Source organism: Mustela nivalis (assembly GCF_964662115.1).
Source record: "Mustela nivalis genome assembly, chromosome: 2".
Classification (NCBI taxonomy): Eukaryota; Metazoa; Chordata; class Mammalia; order Carnivora; family Mustelidae; genus Mustela; species Mustela nivalis.
In genome coordinates this window covers 104,239,870-104,261,400 of record NC_139021.1, presented here as the reverse complement: position 1 = coordinate 104,261,400, position 21,531 = coordinate 104,239,870, and the positions used below count along the sequence as shown (strand labels likewise).

The following is a 21,531-nucleotide window of genomic DNA, read 5'->3' as shown; positions in this document are numbered from 1 at the left end:
AGAAATTTCAGGTTCCATTTCCCCATTCTCTATACTTAAGTGGTAAATGCAAAAAAATATATATATATACACACACACACACACACACACACACACCTACATATATGTATTCACAATACTTAAATATATATAAAGATAGATATGTCTATCTTTATATATATAGCTTAAACAATTGTCTTCAGTCCTTTTTTCCTTTTTTGCCCAAGTACCACCTGAATGAATTTTTTAAAACCACACACCTCATGGCATAGTTTTTATTATAAATTAAAATAGTTGCAAATAAAATGATTTCTGGCTTATTGTAAATAGGAACATTTTAAACCAAACTCTACATATGTCTTTTAAATATGTTGTCTGGGAATTAAATATCAAGAGTTCCCACAATTACCTTTCCCCATTCTGCTAAATTCAATGAAAATGCCAAGCCCTGGAAATTTTTTCTTCTAAGTGGACCTCAAAGTAATTCCCTCCACCATATCCCTGTAGATCTAGTTCAGCCTTTCTCATTCGTTATGTGCACTATTTCTAGAGCCTCTTTTTTTTTTAAATTTTTTTATTTTTTATAAACATATATTTTTATCCTCAGGGGTACAGGTATGTGAATCGCCAGGTTTACACACTTCACAGCACTCACCAAAGTATTTCTAGAGCCTCTTCACCAGTGTGTCTGCTTGCCTTCAGTCTTACTTCTCTCCAGTCTATTCTGGCTTTATGTCTGCCATGTTCAGAACCCATCATGGATGAGCTTTACTCTTTGTGGTAATTCCACAAGATCATTGCTTAATCAGTCCTTTCTCTGTCTTCCGTCCATTGCAGTTATGCTGGGGTTCTTAATAATTACTCTGCTGTCTTGTTCCTTAACCATGGGTTAAAGTAAAAGTGGGACTTAGACTCACCATCATCAGCTAGAATAGAACTTTCCTTTTAGAAGGCTAAGGGTGTTGAGAAGCTAACCAGTCTTCAGTTAGAGAAGACAGACTTTATAGGCCATAGATGAGATAATACAGTAAAGTCTCTATGGGAGACTTATTACCACTTGGAGAACCATCTACCATATTAAATCCTTAGGGGAAGACTCTAAGGATTGAGTCATCTTCTTAACACCCATTTAGAAAGGAGATGGAAGTAATGGTGTTATTTCTGCATTTCTACAGGCTATTATGCATCACGAAGGTCACATGGACGATGGCTTGAATTTATCTAGATCTCAGCATGAAGAATCACGGACTGCACGAGTCATCCGGAGTACAGTTTTCCTTTTCAATAGATTTATAAGGTACATTTTCTTTTGTTGTAGTAGTTGTTTGACATTCTATTTCAATTTCCTTATCGGGTTTACAAATACATAAGTCTAAGATATACAATGGTGGTAAACCTATAATTCGGTAGAATAGCAGTACATACTAGAAAATGACAGATGATTTTATGTCTTTCTTATAAATAAACTTTTAAAAAAGGGAATGTGATTTTTACAAATTGTGTGTGTAACTTATAATTTGTAGCTGTAGTTCAGGATTATTCTATAATAGACCCTTTTGCTTGAACTATTTAAATTTACTTTCACACATAATGAAGCCTAGATACTTGTGAGTTTTGAACTGTATGAATGTGTATATGTATATATTGATTTTAAAGGTGTGGAGAGGGGAAAAGGAAGAGAGGGAGAGAGAGAATCTTAAGCAGGCTTCATGTCCAGTGTGGAGTCAAATGCAAGGCTCCATCTCATGACCCTGAGATCATGACCTCAGCTGAAATCAAAAGTCAGATTCTTAACCAACTAAATCACCCAGGCACTCCCTGAATGGTATTTAAAAATGATTCATGTAGTAAATAACTTTTCATATTTCCTAATAGAAACAGTTGCATATCTTCAAACTAAATCAAGCTCATGGTCAAGGTGTTTCCTGGTATCATTATACCAATATACATTCTGACTTGTGATGGATATATCATATGTCTCTTTAAACTTGCCAATTTGATGAGAAAAAAATTTACATGTGTGTGTATGTATATACAGATACATATATATTTATTTATAATAATTTTTAAGTTGAATTTGCTTAAGAATTGTGAAAATAGGTATTTCATATTTGTTGTTCAGTTTTCTTTATTTTTCTTTGTGATTTACCTGTGTAAGTCACATGTTCACTATGTTCATAGTGAACAACTATGTTCATGTAAATCATTATGTTCATATGTTTTTTATACATTTGAGTTTTACTTATATGCTCATTAGTATTTACTGAGCTATTGGACTTCCTGAATTTATACAGCTCTTTAATGTATTTTAGAAATATTAAAACATTTTACATAATTACAGAATATTTTAGACGAGATCGGGCGCGTTCAGGGTGGTATGGCCGTAGACTACAGAATATTTTAAAGGGTATGTTATTTTAAGTAAAATAATTTGATACTTCCATAATATTCATGAAAGTACCAGGATTCTTTAAAATCTCCATGTCTTTACAATATTGGCACCTATATATTTTTCAAAGTAATTTTTTTAAGTATCCATTTTATTAATGTAGGTTTATTTACTATTAAGAGCCTAATTTTTAAAAATGCATAGACAGACTTCTGTTTTTACTTCTTAGAGTGAGAGTCAAGGTCATTTAGTTTTTCTTCATTTGTGTTTTCTTATGTAGTTTCTTTTCTTTTTAAGATTTCATTTATTTTAGAGAGAGAGAGAGTGCAGGAGTGCATGCTCAAATGGGGGAAAGGGTAGAGGGAGAGGATGAGAATTGCACACTCCACACTGAGCATGGACCCTGACATGGGGCTTGATCTCACGACCCTGCGATCATGACCTGAGCTGAAACCAAGAGTCAGACTGACCCACACAGGCGCCCCTCAGTTTATTTTTTGTGACCCTTCTGGTCTCTGTGTTCCAGGTCAGGGTAGTGATGGTAGCAGAACTGTGTGTGTGTGTGTGTGTGTGTGTGTGTGTGTGTGTGTGTGTTTGCACTTGTGTTGTGAGATGTGATTCTATTTTTCTCAGCTATAAGAAAAACATATAAAACCTTCTTTTCCTTTCGGTATATTAATGAATGTATTCTTAAAGTAATTATATTAGGGAGGAAACTGTATTCAGTAGTAGTATTTTTTGATTCTCAAAATACAAAATATAGAGATGAAATTCATGAATTTAACTTTCACTCTGATATAGTAGGATTTTACTACCTTTGGTTACCTCGATTGTTTTTTTCTCTTCATTTTTTCCTTCTTGATAAATTAAAATGATGAATGTCTTCATAGGAAACAGATGTTGTAAAACTTAAATGACAATTTTAGGAGTCTTGGATAGTGTTTGTCTGACAGAGGCTTCTAGAAAGTAATTTAATGGTTACATTACAGATAACAGATATATTCAACTTAATAACCTAAAAACTGACATTTATTGTTTCTTTTTACATTTAAAAATTTAGATATTAAATTTGGTGGTGCACCTGGGTGGCCCAGTCAACTGAGTTTCCAGCTGTTTGTTTTGGCTTGGGGTCATGATCTCAGGTTGTGGGATTGAGGTTCCCGTCCAGATCACACTGAGTAGGGAGACTGCTTGTCCATCTCCCCTCCCCCACCACATACATGGGTTCCTGGCCCATGCACTTGCTCTCTCTCTCTCTCAACTGAAAAAGAATTTTTAAAAATGTAAATACTATATATGAATAACTTTTGAATTTCATTCACTTTGGTGTGAGAGTTGACTTTGACTTCTTTACAAATATATTTATGATTCAATTAAAGTGTAATAGGATAAAATGTTTAAAACAGAAGTATATCATCGTATATAAATTTTCATTGTAGAAAGGGAGAAATAGTTTTCTTCTGAAAAGTCATTTATTTTACCTTTTTGGGCATAGAAAGACTTAAAGAGATGATAAAACTAGGCAATAGATAAGTTGCATGTAATAGATTGTAATGAAATTGCAGACAAAAACTTTAGAAAAGTTGTACAGTTTTCCTATTTCTACTCTTTAAAAAGCTGAAATCAACTATTTCAAAATTCTTTGTAATCTTTATGTAATTGATGATGCAGCTTAAATATTTGTGAGCATTGTAAATTCAAAGATAAGCTAATTTTCATTTATGAGGCCCTTATTGTTTTTAAAATGTAAATTCTAAAACAGATAATTAGGCAGAAACATTTCCTTGGAATAAAATATTGCCACATAATTTTGCTGTTGCAGAGAACAGGAAAGGAAGTATAATATTTTATGCATTAAATTTTGTCATACCTAATGTGAGTATCGCTTTATCAACTATTGTAGATGCTTTCTCCCATTATTTTATGGTGTCTTGTTGTATGTTTTTTTTTTAATAAACTTCTTATTTGAAATGATTTTGAAGATTTTATTTATATATTTGGCAGAGAGAAAGAGTTTAAGCAGGTGGAGTGGCAGGCAGACAGAGAGGGAGAAGCAGGCTACCAGCTGAGCAGAGAGCCCGATGCGGGGCTCGATCCCAGGATCCTGGGATCATGACCTAAGCCAAAGGCAGATGCTACACCAACTGAGCCATGCAGGCATCCCTTATCTTGAAAGGATTTTTATTTACAGATACCATATTTTAAAGTTCTTTCCAGATACCTTCAAAGCTGTGAATTTCAAAACTCAGAATCTCAGAAAGCTTACCAACTTAACACATTGACATGTCAGTAATGTGTTTTTCTTTGAAGAAAATGCAACACGATATTTCTTAATCCAATTTTAAATAATTTTTTGTTAGATAAGAGAAAAACATTTTAATATATTATTTTCTGATTGAGAAAATTTTAAAAATCAGCGTCACTGGAATGTATTTTTAAACTGGCAGGAACTTTCTGAATGGCAGTGGGGGTCCCTGATCATTAGCAGTTAACCGTTCCTTCTCCACAAACAAAAAACAGAACAAGTACAGTCAGAATTCTGAAGCTGGGAAGCTGCATCTTAAACCTTGAAGTGTACCTAGTGATTTTAAAATGCAATTCAACTGGTTTCTAAATATTGAGACCATGGGCTTTGTAGGAATTGGTTCTTGAGGCCCTTTAGGTTTTTGTCTAGATGAGTTTCTCTTGATGCTGGTGGTTCTAATACAGCATCATATACACTTGACCAAGTTTAGAATTTTTTATTTGAATATATTCGTTACTGCTGTTTGAGGAAAACTAGGACCTTGCTTATGGGTTCCTTTTCAGAGGTGTAGGGACAGAGAATAAAGCTTAACATCCTCTGTGGTCTAAAAAATCAAGATTGCAGATCGCTGATACAGAGAAATGTTTGCTATTTATTTTAGGGGCCTTGATGCACTCAGCAAGAAAGTGAAGTCTTCCACGGTGGACCTCCCTATAGAATCTGTGAGTCTAAGTCTGCAGGACCTGATTGGTTACTTTCACCCCCCAGATGAGCATTTAGAGCATGAAGACAAGCAGAACAGATTGCGAGCTCTGAAGAACCGGCAGAATCTCTTCCAGGAAGAGGTGAGTTTCCACGGACATTCGTCTCTTCTATGCTGCTGTCTCAGGAAAACAACTTCTCTGTGGGGAATTTCTCTGACAGGTTTGCATTTTGAGTTGGGTGAGCAGGTAAACTGTGGCATAAGGGAACCAGGCCTTGGAGGAATCCTGCAATTAGTTTTGTTTCTCTGTCAGAGAGTGCTCCCTTAAAAAAAAAAAAAAAAGACATTTTAGTTTGCCGTCTGCTCAGCCATCATGCCGATCATTCATTGCACTGCAGTTTAATTCGTGTTCGTTATATAAACACAGTATCTTGAAGTATCTAAATGAATACGGGCTTTGTAAAACAGGAGGGTTTTTAGACTATTCCGGAAGTTCTTGAGGCTACTTGGACGTGCCTGAAGATCCACGGGAGTCTTTGTACGGGGAGGGAGTCTGTCCAGGAGAGGGCAGGCCACCTGGGGAGGCAGAGCTCAGGGCTCTCTGCTTAGAGCAACTCCACTTACTACTTCTATGTGTGTTCAGTTTTTGTGTGTGATTTTATTTCATGCACATTCCAGTTAAAAAGAGCTCAAGTGCCATATTTTATAGAGAGAATAACAGAAGGACTGAGGGATAGGTCTACCGATCCCAAAATGAGTGTTGGAATTAGTACCGTATATTCACGAGCTTCAGTGGGAGGTGAGCCGGCACATCAGGCCATCTTAGCAGGTGCTCGAATTCTTCTCAGTGCTCCCTGTATGTGGAATAATAAATGTGTCTGAGGAAAACTGTCTCTGCAAAAGCATCTAAGAAAACAGCTTAGTGAATATTGCTGAAGATCCATAAACCCTAACTCTACATTCTTCTAGTTTTAAAACCGTTTCCTCATTTTCCGTCAAAGGTCTTTGAAATTCACACTAATTTTGGGGGACTCTTACTGTGTATACAAAACCGATGTGCTTAGAGACCAAAGTGGTATGAAAGCACAGGGCAGGTCAGCAAGAGCCAGTAACAACATGGAGTAGTTTGGTGGGCCCTTTACATTTGGTGTGTACCAAAATGTTAGACTGTGCTGTGTTCATTTAGTATCCTGAAAAACTGAAATGAAATACTAGGGTATGAAATTTTGAAGTATTGATTTGGATTTTTTTTTTTTTCAATTTCTCATGGAAGACGGCATAGATAGGGACCTAGAAATGGGCCCAGGTTCCTGGTGCCTCTTACAACTCTGTGAGAAAGAGATTCCCTTGATCAGTCAACTTGAACCAGCAACTCCTTGTATATGCTTTGCCGCATTTTGGCAACCTTGATCTAGCAATAATAATAAAAACACAAGTTCAAATGTAGACAGCCTCTTACAAAGCTCTATAATGCATTTTTGACCTTCTTTAAAGATCTCTTGTCATGAGCTTTTCTTCATTTATTAGATCTTTCATTTAATATTAAAAATAATGATAATGATTATGACCATTGTGATGCCTGTCCTAAAGAACAAAGTTTCTTAGGTCTTATGCTTTTCTAATAGAGGAAAAGAAGTCATTTTCCTCTACTTCTCTTAGGTTCATTGGTTGGGGTCCTGCAGATTAGAGTGACAAAAGACAGATATTTAAGAGAAAACAAGATGTATTAACATGTGAATAACACATATCCATGGGAGCACCCAGTGATGAGCAACTCAAAGGAGTGGTTAGAACTCAGGCTTATATAGCGTCCTAACAGAAGGACAGTAAATTTGTAGAAAAGGAAAGAGATAAAGGAAAGGAGTTTTGAGCTTCTAGGGGCATTAAATTGTGGGAAGGTGAATACCTGGGGAAATTTAGTGGAAGTTAAGGGTGAGTTAGTAAAGTTATATAGCTTCATCTGTGAAGATTCTGGGCTGATAGATGTTGGGCCTTATTTCTTATGATTAACATCTTCTGTCCTTCTTGGAGGAGGAAAAAGGGCAGAGAATTTTTCTTGTGTCTGCCTTTTCTCAACTGCCTTCGGCTCCAAATAATCCTTGTGCCAAAGTGGCATATCTTGTGGTGGCATTCTCTGAACCTCTTCATTTACTCATGGTACAATACAGTTGTGACTGATCCATTAATCTACTAGTAAACCTTGCAAATGGAAGTAGAAAGCACGTACCTTTGTATTGTACTTCTGCTTCTATTCGAGCATAGCCCTCAGGATTTAAAAACCACTTGAATTATGTCAAGAACATTTTATTTCACATACAAGTGTTTTTCTTCCTGACATTTAAATAATAGGACCTCAATTTTCTTCATGATTAACAGTCTTACTTTAAGCCAGACTTTTTTTTAATGAATCAACCTAGCATTTTTTTGGTCTGTGAACAGAATCACAGTTTCTTATGGTAATTTGTATTAACCTTCCAGGGAATGATCAACCTCGTGCTCGAGTGTATAGACAGGCTGCACGTGTACAGCAGCGCGGCCCACTTTGCTGATGTCGCCGGGAGAGAAGCCGGCGAGTCCTGGAAGTCGATTCTGAATTCTCTCTATGAGTTGCTAGGTAAGAAGTATGATGGTTTTCAAGGTAGCTGACTCACATCTATTTCAAATGATCACATAGCAGGTAATGTAGTTTCATGATAAGCTTCTTCATCGAGGCTTTTGGTGTTTACTGTTGTTGCGCTTAAAGCCAAGTGATGTTTGTTGTACTTACATCCATCTTGGAGTGTGGAATGTGGCCAGAGCAGTAAATTGATCTCTGATTTATGGAGGGGCATCTTTGAGAGTTTGAGTTTGTGGGTGAGGGACCTCTGTGTGAATATGCATCAAATATTTCCTCTCCGATTCTCAGGTTAGTCCCACAAGACCCCTCTTTCTCCCTCACAAGAATCTTGTCAGGAGCCTTCCCCTTCACCTTCTGTAGTCTTTTTGAGATTTGCACTTGCACCTTCTAGGTGTGCTTGAGGTAAATGAAGAAATGCTTGTGGTGTTTGGTGCTGCATTCCTATTGTCTGTATGCGAACCTACGTCCTTAGTATTTTTGGCCTGGGCTATTCAACTAGCTTTCACTTGTCTCTTGTTAGGAACTATAAGCTTGCGAGCTAGTGAGCTGACCTCCAATGAGGCTAAAGAAAAATAGTTTATTTCTCAAAGCAATGGAAGAAGCCAAAATATCAGCATTTGGAGGCCAATTCTTCAAATCACACTTCTCGTAGGACAGTATGACGGGGACAGTTGACATGCAGTGGATTGAGTCACAGGAAAAGAATTGTGAGCTTAGGGAGTCCAGTTCAGTTACACTGGAAATACACCTGCCCGTCCTTTTGCTTTGGATGGAGACATCATGATCAGCTAAGGCTGCTTGCTACAAATATCCTTGAAAATAAAGCCTATAAGAAAGGCTTTCAGTGGCTCCTTTACAAGACATGCAAAAACAAGAGACCAATAAAGAATGACCTCTGTCTTCACTCACCCTCAGTTACAAAATCCCAGACTCATCTGATACACTGTGACTGCACATCTCTTCCATTTAGAAATTTCTTACATTTTCCCATCATTCCAGAAGGTGAAGTTTAACGTGCTTTGCCTGGTATGTGAGGTCCTGGTGAACGCTTCCAGCCTGATCTTTGCCACTCTCTTTCGCTTTTCTCTAGCTGTACCCATTTCTGAGTGCCCTATCCATGCTTTGGTAACATTTTCCTACTCCCCTCTTTTCCAGAATTCCTGGCTCAATTCATGCATGACTTTTTTGAAGTTAATATTGACATTTTTTCTAACTCTGTAGCATGATTGAGCAGTTCCTCCTCCTCTCTCTCTCTCTCTCTCTCTCTCTCTTTTCTCTCACTCACTCTGCTTTCTTGGCACTTAGTATTTACTTGTGTTATAACACTTACCCATTTCTTAGTTACATAGGTGCCTGTGATCTCCAGGGCAAGAATGGCACCTTCTCTGATTTTTGCATCTCTGTCCTTTAACTCCATGTCTGGCACATGGCAGATACTCAGTAAAGGTTGACTAATTAAATAAATTGAGTTCTGATAGAGTAGGAAAGTATATCCCTAAGTAGAGAAAAGAGGTCTTGAGGTGTGTGTGTGTGTGTGTGTGTGTGTGTGTGAAGAATGAAAGGCCTCAAAATATTTGTAAATTCTCTATAATCTAATTGAAACTCATTAAAACTTAATAATACTATTTAGCAAATAGAACTCCTATGCCTGCTAGCATTTCTAATATGCTCCCTTTAGGTGGGCTATTTGATCTGCCAATGAAATTAAACACAGGCATTTTGATACTTTTAGAATAAGGGGTGACTAGCGTTTCTTTGAGCATGACTAGGCCACAGAGGCTTTCTAGGAATCTGGATTTATTATTTTACCCATGAAATCATTAGGACAAGGATTTTATGATGCCATATTCTGGAGGCTGCATGCCTTTTCCAGTGAAGAAATTACAGTGGTGAGTTTCTGTATTTGGTAGAGACTGGTGTATGGTTGTGTTTTAACACCACAATTTAACATCTTCACTTTCTGTGACATTCTAGATCTCAAGGTCAAGAGGTGCTTCATCTGTGTGTGTTTGAGGGTAGGAAGGATTATATGCAGACAGTGTTATTTTGGAAATATCTAGACAGTGCACATCTTACTGACAACTTCGTATCAGCTCTTTCCATAGTCTGGTACTTTTTTCATTTCAACAGGTCCATGTGTTCATGTATCCATAAGAATAAAAATGTACAGAGACAACTCTAATGATTTTTCTAAAATCACAGAAAAAGTTTAATCCAACAAAGTCAACATCTCAGTTTTATCATTTTGGGCTATGTTTCCTCAAGCTTATACTCCTTTTACCTTCACAGACTTCTTTGGGGATTAAATTTCATTGTTTTAGAACCTAATGGAGTAGTAGTAATGAATTCTCCAAAATGCTGAGACGTGGAGAGTGGGCGCACCACTCCTCATCAGAATTGGTTTCATGGCTTTATTCTTAATGAGACCATGGATAAAGATAGGGTTTTTAAATGGTTTATTCAGAGTGTGGAGGGGGAAGAAGCAGTTGTTGTAGGTAGAATGATGGAATGATGATGGATCTCTTAGGATATGTCCACTTGCAGATTACAGCCTCAGCTCAAAGTGGCTCACGTGGTGGAGGGCATTTATTGGGTAGTAGAGCTGGACGTCGGCCAGTGGGTGTACTCAACGGCTTCATCATGGCATCCAAAAGCTGCTTCTTTATATTTGTTCTGCCTTCCACAAAGGTCAGTTTCATCCAATACCCGCTTGCCTTGTGTGGCCTCAGTGGGCTGCCCTCAGCTCCCACTGCTGCAGATTTCCTCTCTGACAGGCAAAACACGAAAGAGGCTGCTCCTGGAAATTACCTCTTAGGCAAGAGTATGCCATTTCCTAAAACCTCTAGCAAATCACCTCTTCATCTCATTAGCCCAGACTGTATCTGTTGTCTTTCCTGAGCTCATCACTCTTGCAAGGGAGGACACGAATTTCACTAACACTGGCTCTGACTGATCAAGGACTCACTCCTGGAACTGGGACCAAGCCCTTGGATTGCGTGGCTGTCATACAGAGGTGAACATTGCAGAAAATTCTGGGGAAGATGCTGAAGTGTCCAGCTCAAATGTTAACATAGATACTTGACTCATCCAAAAGTTTTTATGGACTAAATTCTAATCTGAGTGCTTTTGTCTGCCACGTATCACCACGTGTAAACAGTTGGCACTCAATAAATATTTGTTTGAATTATTCAATAAGTGTATTAGAGATTCCCAGGGAGGTTAGATGTTCCTATAATAGCTTAGTTGTGGTCATTGCGTCACTGTTTTACACACCAGTGCACCTGCTACTCCCCCATCATTGTGTCTTATTCTTGGGGGAAAAAAAAAGGCTTAATCTTTAATCCATAGGCAACAGTCTCTGAGCAAATGACCCTTCTTTAAGCCACAAGGTCTCAAAATTAAAGCTCTCCTACTTGTATGACCTTGAACAGATGACTAAACTTACAGTTCGTTTCTTCATCTGCAACACTGAACGTAGAGTGCCTGCTCCGGAGGTTTATCATGCAATCCCCCAAGGTGATGTGACGTACTGAGAACACCAGGCGCGTCGTGAGTGATACCTGTTGTTTTACATGTTACCTGTACATGGCTATAATTCTCCCTTAATGATGGTGTTGATGGCTTAAATCTAGTAAGAGTTTTTGTTAATCCCCCACACATACCTCTTTGTCTCTGTCTCTGTCTTTCTCTCTCTCTTAATATCTTTCTTCAGGAAGCTTCTTTTTCCATTTTGTTCATTATTTCCCAAGTGTCTTGAATCTCTGTTCCTCTTACTGTCCTCTCGAAGGGTATCCTCTGTAACAGAAACCACGCCATGTTGGGAGAACATGGACTTGGAGTCCAGTCAATCTGGATTTAAATAGGAGTCCCATCTGTTCAAAAGATTGAGGGCTTGCTGTCCAAGATGCCCTAATCTGGGCAGTGAGGGTCAGCTGTGACCAGGATATGATCCCTGCTGCCATGGAATTAATGGTTCAGTAAGAGACACATAATGCATATAACAAAGCTAGCCGTGATGTTGTGCAGTTACTGACTTTACTGCCTTGACCATCTTGATGCAAGTTATTGTTAAATGATGTTAGTGATTAATATGAGATTGATAAATTTGACTACATAAAAATTAAAATATTTATGATAAATGATATTAAAAATAAAAAACAGGTGAGAATTTTGTAAAATATGCCACCTATATCAAAGACAAAGGCTCAGTTTCTCTAATATATGGAGTTTTCATAAATCCATAAGAAAAGGAACTATTACCTGATGGAAAAATGCACAAAAGATGGAGACAGTAGTTTCCAGAAAAACAAATAATAAAAGATTCTCAACATGACCAATAACTGTAAATTAAGATGATGAGTAAGGATCATTTTTCATTTATTAGCTTAGCAGAGATAAAAAATTTGATAACACCTGTTATTGGGGAAAAACTTGGTAATATGTTTTTGGTGGGAGTGGAAATTGGTAGAATTTAAAGCAAACTTTGGTTGACAGTACACATCGCACTTGAAATGTGTTTCCTTTTACTCTAGAAATCCTACTTTAAGATATGTATTCTAGAGATATATTTGAACAAGTGTGGGAAGGTTGTCCACTGCAAAATTTTTTATAGATTACATAAAATTGAAAACTATTTTTCTATCAACAGGGGATTCGTTACAAAAGTAATAGTATAGTAATGTGTTATCCTTGAAAATTGAGATAAACCCATCATTGGGGAAATTGTATAAGACAGGCCAAATTGCTGTCCTTTTCTAGCATGGCCATCTAGGATATGGTATTAAGTGGAAAAAAGAAAAAAAGAAAAAAAAAAAAGCAAGAGGAACACTGTGTGCCCATGGAGATTCCAGTTGCATTGTATTAGAATTATGCAGAAAAAGATACATTCTTATACCCCCTGGATGTTTCTGGAAGGATGCAAAGAAAACTGCTAGGTGGCTACGTTTTGGGGACCCATCTTTTACTTTTTTTGTGTGTTCTATTATGCATTCTTACTGTGTTTACACACATTACTTCTATAATTGAAAAAGTCATTAACATAAATGTGTAATGTTGCACAACTGAGGATGGAAGGGGAAGTTAGTACATGAATTCCAGTTCACTGAAGAAGTAGAATGTTTATAATTCAGTGCATGCATGTAAAGAGGATCTCTTTCAATATATACATGGCAGGTTCACTAGTGGTAAATAGAACGATGAGAGATTTCGTGGCTTAAGTATTTCTTTGGCTACTCTTGATTTTTTCTATTTATTGTAGTGAACACTGATTTCATGATTAGAAAAAAATGAATACATTTTTAGGTTGACTTAAGAATCATTTGCTGCCAGTGATTTTTATTAAAGTTGGTGTGATTATAAGTAACCATCTCTACACAAGGATATATTTCAGTCTGTCTACAAAAGTATCAGATCTGCAGTAATATTTGGAGTTCGTAATACATTTACACCCCACAGTCCTTCCTTACCCAGCTATCGGAAGTTGGGTTCAAGTTTCATTCACTCCAAATTAATTAAGCCTCTTTCCCAAGCTTCCAACCAGGTAGACAGTTGACCCTGTCTTGGCTTCTTGTGTGGAAATAAGCCGCCTTCTTTTTTCTTCAGTAGGTGTATTTAGCATGGAGAGAGCAGGTGGAAATGATAATCTATAACAATTTTAAAATTTGACATGGATATATTTAATATATGTTTTAGGTGGAGAATGATAAAAGTAGATTTATGAGCCTGCCATGTGGAAGAATCTCAGAGACGCTAGCATTCGTAGTTTAAAAGCATTGCTGTGGCTTCCTTCTCTGTGTCTTTTGTGAAATCCACATAATTAATCTGTAGGAGGCTTGCAAGGCAGGATGGTTTTTTAAAGATGTCTGAGAAATGGCCCTTTGGCAAACTCTGTCTATGAATACTCATGAAGATTCAAAGGATAGAACAAACAGCAAAAACCCTGGCCCTCTCAGAAAGGTGGAAGTTACCTTTTATTGAATATGTTAACACTTGGATAGGGAACCATGATGAAGGATTTGGGCACATCCAGGACATTCTCCTGGGGTCCTAAGGAGGCAGATCTTCCGAAATGCTGTAAAACACTGGGGGAGGTAGCCAGGAGATGTTAGAGGAGGGCATTGCTTCAAACTTGCTCATACCAGGGATTACTTTGGCTTCTGCACATACAGATGTTTCTGTATTATCCTCCAGGAAATCCTGCAAGACATTTTATAAACAAAACACATTTTTTCTTTTTAACCTGGTAATAATCACTTTTCTACGAAATGACCATGACAGTCAGTAATCCTTTTTTAATGGAAATGCACTTTGTAACCTATTTTGTGAGCTGTCTTCTTAATCTGTTGATAGACACGGCCAGGAGGCCACCCCTGGTAATCTCTTGTAAGTCAGGGGTTCCAGCAGGAAGAGACTGATGGCGGTGGGGGGGAGGGGCTGGAGCAGCACAGACTGGACCTGAGTATGAACTCTGGAATTAGAATTGCCTGGCTTTAAAGCCTTGGCTCCCCTGTGAGCCCCACAAGCAGGAACATACTGCTGTCTCTACTTACCTTCCCCTGCACAAGCCAGCTGATTGCCTCCTGATGGCGGTAGAGAGGGAGGGGAGAAGATAGCACAGTTTTTACTTGGTTGTGTGGCTGCCTCTTCTCTGGCTCTAGCCAGAAGGTTAAAGCTCTCATCTCTGGTGGTGGGGGATTGGAGGGACTGGCAGGGAGTTGACTTTTTCCGGCTCACATGTTAGAGGTCTTTAGCTGAGTTCCTGCTGATGGGACAGGATACCTGCAGCTTGGTTGTGGATGGCTGTTGGTAGCTCCTTAATTGGCCATGTACAGGGAGTAGTTGATCTCCAGCCTCTTTTTCCTGAAGTCAACCTGCTGCTCCTGATGGCTCTCCTGATGACTCTATTCAGCACGAGTCCACTGACATGCTCTCCCCCCAGCATCCATGAGAAATGCTCATGCATTCTTGGCCTAACGCAGTCATGTAGGCCAGTGCATGCAAAGCAGTTTTTCATTGCTTCTCTTACTCTGTCCACTTCCTGGGCAGGGTCATCAAACCTAAGTTCACAAAATTCCGGAACAACAGGGACCCTTCCTTACGCTTCCCAAGAAGTTTCCATGGCACAGCGCTCTTAAATTTTTCAACAACATTCTGGAGTTTTTGCTTGTTTATTTTTGGTGTTTTGGGTTTTCAGGACTTAGGAACAACAACTTGTTAATCTGAAAATTAAAACAAAGAAATCTTTGTGGATTCTAGTTCTTTGGTCCCTCATTTGTCTATGCTGGAATGATTAGTATTCCCAGACTTCGCATGTAAGCTCCAAAGGAGAGAAGCTCTTTTGATTTTCTGCTGTATCTCTTAGACCTGGAGTAGTGCCAGATGCAAAGCAGGTAATTCGTATTTGATAAATAAATTTCAAAAGTGAGAGTTTTCTTGGAAGATCTTATATCTTAATCTATTTGTGGTTTCCTGATTCTTTGAGTATATTGAGAAGTTATGAGTCTTGGAGCTTAAAGACACCAAAGCATGAGGACATACGGATATTACAATACAAATAAGAAAATGCAAAATAGAGTATTTTTTACAATCACCATTTTTAAAAAAGATTTTATTTATTTATTTGACAGAAAGAGATACAGTGAGAAAGGGAACATAAGCAGGGGAAGTGGGAGAGGGAGAAGCACGCTTCCCGCCAAGCAGGGAGTCCGATGCGGGGCTCAATCCCTGGACCCTGGGATCATGACCCAAGACCTCAATTAATGACTGAGCCACCCAGGCACCCCTACAATCATCATTTTTCAATTGGCCACCAATATTATTTGCATTTTATCTTCTGATGAGATAAAAGTTCAGAAATTTAGTTATTCAACATTAAAAATATGGTTCTGTGAACTACCACTTTCCTTTTTAGAGCCCAGTCTGAATTGTTTTCATCATATTTAAATTGTACTGTACTTAACCATGAATATTCTTATTCTGTAAGAGACTGGATGCTGTTTATTCATTCACTAGTAAGAAATAACATACCTTCCAAATTTCAGGCAATGTACAGAGGTGTAATAAGACAGTGTCAAATAGAAAAGAACTTACAATATGCTAGAAGAAGACCCTCAAACCATTGTATTATATTCACATGTTATTCAAGTTCATACTCACAAGGGCCGGCTCTGGTGCCTGATGTATTTACATTCATTTTTTAAAAGATTTTTATTTTAAGCACTCTGTACACCCAGCATGGGGCTTGAACCCACAAACCTGAGATTGAGTTACACATTCTACCCACTGAGTCAGATATTTATATTATTTTGTAGGTAAAATAAATTTATTTATTTTTTAAATAAATATAGATGTATGGAAGAGCAAAGGTCTTTACCATCTTTAAGACCCATTAGCCAGCAACAGAAGAGGACTGGAAGGGGTTTAGTTTGCTTGTCCTGCATGAGGAAAGACATTTGTCTTGAGTATTTGCACCTTCGCCTTTCTTTCTTCTTTTTTTTTTTTTTTTAAGATTTTATTTATTTATTTGACAGAGACAGAGATCACAAGCAGGCGGAGAGGCAGGCAGACAGAGATCACAAGCAGGCGGAGAGAGAGAGGAAAGGGAGCAGGCTCTGTGCTGAGCATTGAGCCCGATGTGGGACTTGATCCCAGGACCCTGAGATCATGACCTGAGCCAAAGGCAGAGGCTTAACCCACTGAGCCACCCAGGCAGCCCCAAATTTTTGCACCTTCGTCTTGAAGCATCATGAGATTAAATTAAATTAAAGTTGCCATTGTGGTTTGGCATTCTTGAGACATCCAGCAGCAGCTGTCCATACCAATGATGTAGTTTCACCTTTTCTTCTTGAAAAGAAGGTAACTTTGTATTGTATTATTTGATTTTAAAATTAATGCTTCATTATAAAAATTCGATAGTTACTACAAAAAGGTGAAAACCATGTTAAAAATGTAACCACCCATAGTAATGTAGGACCTTTTAAAAATATTTCTTTGAATCCAGGTAACATTATACACATATGAAACACTTCACACACCCATGTGCACACACCTACTGAAGCATTGTGGGTTCACACCTGTGCAAACCCTGCACCACTATGGTATCAGTTAGGGCCTCCTCTCTTGAAGGCTTAGTTAGCTCGGTCCAAATGCCAATGCCAGGGATTGAGACAGGCTCATGGCCTCTTTGATGTCTGTACATTCTGAGGGATTATTTAGAGACAGTGTTTCCCATTTCATGCTTTTTCAATATCCTCTGTCTGTCTAAGGTTACATAATATCTTGGCCACAGAAGTTCACTTCCTTACAGGTGAATACAACCTGCCGTTCTTATTCAGCATTTGTGTGTGTGTGTGTTTTTTATAATGGAAGTTATTAGGGCTTCAGGGGTCTTTGTGAAGGAGCACACCACAGAGCATGATCCCCCCTCCACCGGCTTTATTCATCTTTCTTCCTATTTTAAAATAAAACCATGTCCTGTATTGAACTGGGAAGGCAGTCCCACCCTTACCAATGTTCTTTAGGGTCTGTGCTTCTGTCCCAGGGACTTACCAGGATATAGTTCACAGAGGCTGTTCGCATTCTCCAAGGAGTATTCTAGAAAAACATGGTTTCTCCATGGTATGCATATACTTACATTGTGTGTATGTGTGGGTGTGTATGTATTTACTTTACAAAAATGGGATTGTATGATCAACATTCCTTTATAGCATTTGTTTGAATGGTCTTCTGTACTGCAGGCATATCTTCTTGGCAGTAAATGATGGTTTTAGTGGATGTACACTAGCCTACTGAAGGGATATGCCATTGACTTAGCTCATAGTCAGGCTGTGTCCAGGATTTTGCTATTATCAACTGTAATGTGCTGAACTTCCCTATAATTTTCTGTGTAGGTTTCAATTACTTTAGAAACTCACTTGACTGATGTCTTAACTAACTTGCTGAATTGTAATGTTTTACACACTCCATTTATCTGTAAAGGAGGGTATGTACCTGCACACACATACATATACACACACATGGATAAGGTTCAGAAGGCATTCTTTATGGAGCTTAATTTTTCTTTCATTAGAAGTATATATTTTGTCACAGTCTATTGAGATGACCACATTTTGTCTGTGACTTATTAACAGATTCCTACTACCTTTCTGTCTCATTGGAGGAATGGACCCCTACTTGAGTTAATGTTGCTAATGTATCGTTGAATATAATTTCTAAATACCATCCTTGTATAAGATTTTTGGATTGATATTCATAAGTAAGAGTTCCCTCTAGTTTTCTCATATACATACTTTGTTAGGTATTGATGTCAGTGTTATACTATCTTATGTAAAATAATTACGGAGATTTCCTTAGTTTCTTTACTTTGAAATAGTTTAGAAATACCTTACTTCTTGAGTATAGAAAAAAAGTTTTTGGTCTTTACTCGATATTAATCATGGTTGATTTTACTTTTTAGATTTTTCCCTTTAAATTTTTTTCCTTTGGGTTAGTTTTAGTGAAAAAAAATGTGTGTGTGTGTGTGTGTGTGTGTGTGTGTGTGTGTGTATGCATAAATGGAAACCATTCTTTTTCCTATATGTTTAAAAATTCTAGTGCTGAGACCTCAGAAGTGTCTGTATTTATAATTCCTGTTTATTCTTAATTTTGTCTTTTTCCTTCACGATTAGAGAGTTGTTATTTAACATGTTTAAAAAAATTCTTGACTTTATTGATCAATCCTACCATTTAAATTTATTACATAGATCATTTTCTTATCTCTAATGTTTTCCTTTTTTGTTATTTATTTCTTTCTCCTATTTTACTTATATGTGTTTGATGTTATTTCTTAAATCTTGAAAGGATGTTAGGATAACACTTTTCACCTAGTGAAAGAAGGTGTTTAATTTTCCTCTGAGTACAGTTTTGACTATCTACCACTGATTGTATTGGGTAACATTTCTATATTTGCTATTTACTAGTCAGTCTACAATTGTGGTATTGATTCCCTACTGAATCAAAAATTATTAGTGAGTGAGTTTAAATTATTAAGTGCTTGGACTTTTAGTTTCTACTTTTCTTACTAATTTCTAGTTTCATTACATTGTTGTCAGTGGGCTAGGCCAACATGGGGTATACCATTTCTGTTTGCAGTAAATTTAATGAAGTCTTCTTTTTTGTGGCTTATTATGTGACTTTCTTAAATGTTTCATGGTTTATTGAAAGGGTCCATTCTTACATTGTTTGTTCCTTATCTCTAACATCTGACCTCTAGAAATCATTTAATCGCTTTCATTTTAAAAACCAGAGGTAAAATTAGAAGAGTGAGTTAAGGGAACCTGGGTGGCTCAGTGGGTTAAACATCAGCTCAGGTCATGATTCCAGTGTCCTGGGATCAAGCTCCACATCAGGCTCCCTGTTCCACCAGGAGTCTGCTTGTCCCTCTCCCTACCACCCTGCTCATGCTTTTGCTCACTCTCTCTCTTTCAAATAAATAAAATCTTAATATAAGAGTGAGTTAAACTTTAAGCAAATGAAACTCTAAAGATTCAAAGGTTTTATACTCTTCTTCAATGACTGCTGTTGTAAGTCATGAACAAATATTTTTATGGATTAAAATTAGAAATCCCATGGAGCACATAAGACTCCTTATCATTCCACTGTACTTCATCCCTGACCCTTGTCACTTTGTGTGTGTGTGTTAGCTGGTTGCTGATTCTTGCAGGGGCTCTGGTCCCAGGGAGTCTAAGTAATCAAGTGCATCGTTGTTTCATCATCAGGCAGACTAAATAAAGTCAAAGATTAATTGCACTCTGCTACTATAGGGACTCCTCCGTCTTATTCTTACCAAGGGGATAAATAGGCAGTGCCCTCGAACTTCAGTTCCTTCAAACTGCTTCCTAGCACTACCAGATTTTAAATAGTGATTGTTTTCTTATGGCAACATCTTTTTCCCATTAAAATCATACATCACACCAACCCTTTGTAAATAGTTGTACTGTTTTGGAACAATCTCATGGGCATTAAGAGTAGAATTTTCATAAAATATTGACAAGATTTACTTTGAAAGAGTCGCGGGATTGTGAGACATCAGAACTTTTAAATGGATTCTGTAAATTGGGTTGAAGGAGATCATAAAGGTTGTGTAGGAATTTCATATAAGATGGTTTCTTTCATCAAAGACCAATCAAAAACACTAGGTGAAACAAAGTTAGACAGGTGACTTGACTATAGGAGTTCTGAGTCCTTCAAGTGCATTGTGAACTTTAAAGAGAAGTAGAGATACAGGAGGAAAGTGAAACATTTTCAAACTTATTAGCCATCTGCCTTCCCACCCTTTTTTCCAGGTAACAATTAATTATATCTCTCTGTGTGCCTGTTACAGTTACTAACTATATCTCCTAGTATTTTGTGCTATATTTTCAGGAAAACTGATGTGCTCTTAACTTTTTCATTATAGACATGAGAAAGTTGAGCTCTAGGGAAATTAAATCCTCTCATGGCTAATTAAAAGCAATGAGTATTAGAACCCAAGTGAGGAGACTCCCAGGACACTGGTTCTTCCATTATCCTTCATCATTTCTTTCCAATATGAAATACTACTTTCTCAAATTATATTCCTTCTAATGAGCAGTATGGTTTTCTGGCCCCTGTTAACAAATATCAATTATTTAAGAAGAAAAATATGAGCACTACCTCACTCCAGTCAGAATGGTTAAGATTAAAAACTCAGAAAATGACAGATGTTTGCAAGGATGTGGAGAAGGGGAACCCTCCTACACTGTTGGTGGGAATGCAAGCTGGTGCAGCACTCTGGAAAACAGTATGGAGGTTCCGTAAAAAGTTGAAAATAGAACTACCCTATGACCCAGCAATTGCACTTCTGGGTATTTACCCTAAAATACAAACGTAGTGATCCGAAGGGGCATGTGCACTTGAATGTTTATAGCAGCAATGTCCACAGTAGCCAAAATATGGAAAGAGTCCAGATGTGCATTGAGAGGTGAATGGATTAAGATGATATGATACACACACACACACACACACACACACACACACACAGAGGAATATTACTCAGCCATCAAAAAGAAGGAAACCTTGCCATTTGCAATGATGAAGATGGAACTAAAGGGTGTTCTGCTAAGTGAAATAAGTCAGTCAGAGAAAGACAAATATCAGGTGATTTCATTCATATGTGGAACTTAAGAAGCCGAGCAGAGGATCATAGGGGAGGAGAGGAAGAAATAAAATAAGATAAAACCATAGAGGAAGACAAACCGGAAGAGACTCTTAATCATGGGAAACAAACTGAGGGTTGCTGGAGGGGAGGTGGCTGGGGGATGGGGTAACTGGGTGACAGACATTAAAGAGGGCAGATGATATAATGAGCACTGGGTGTTATATAAAACCCCTAAATCAATGAGCTCTACCTTTGAAACTAATAATATATTATATGTTAATAGACTTTAAATATTATATATTTTAAATATTTAAAAAATATTTAAAAAATATTTTAAATATTATATATCTCAGTTTTATATATGAAGATATGTCTGTATATTTGTATAGATCTGAGAGGTAAAGTTAGAGTATTTTGTTCTTGTTCCGGTATTTTAGGGCTTAAT

At 37.5% G+C, this 21,531-nt stretch overlaps 1 protein-coding gene across 3 annotated transcripts in view; it reads left to right on the top strand.

Annotated features, from left to right (window-relative positions):
* RYR2 (ryanodine receptor 2) overlaps positions 1–21,531 on the top strand; it is a 733,452-nt gene that overhangs the window by 380,005 nt on the left and 331,916 nt on the right. For all 3 annotated transcript variants that reach the window (XM_082721308.1, XM_082721309.1, XM_082721307.1), the window contains exons 14-16: positions 1,155–1,276; positions 5,275–5,458; positions 7,795–7,930. In XM_082721308.1, coding sequence (XP_082577434.1) covers positions 1,155–1,276; positions 5,275–5,458; positions 7,795–7,930 — 442 coding nt within the window. The remainder of the gene's footprint in view (positions 1–1,154; positions 1,277–5,274; positions 5,459–7,794; positions 7,931–21,531) is intronic.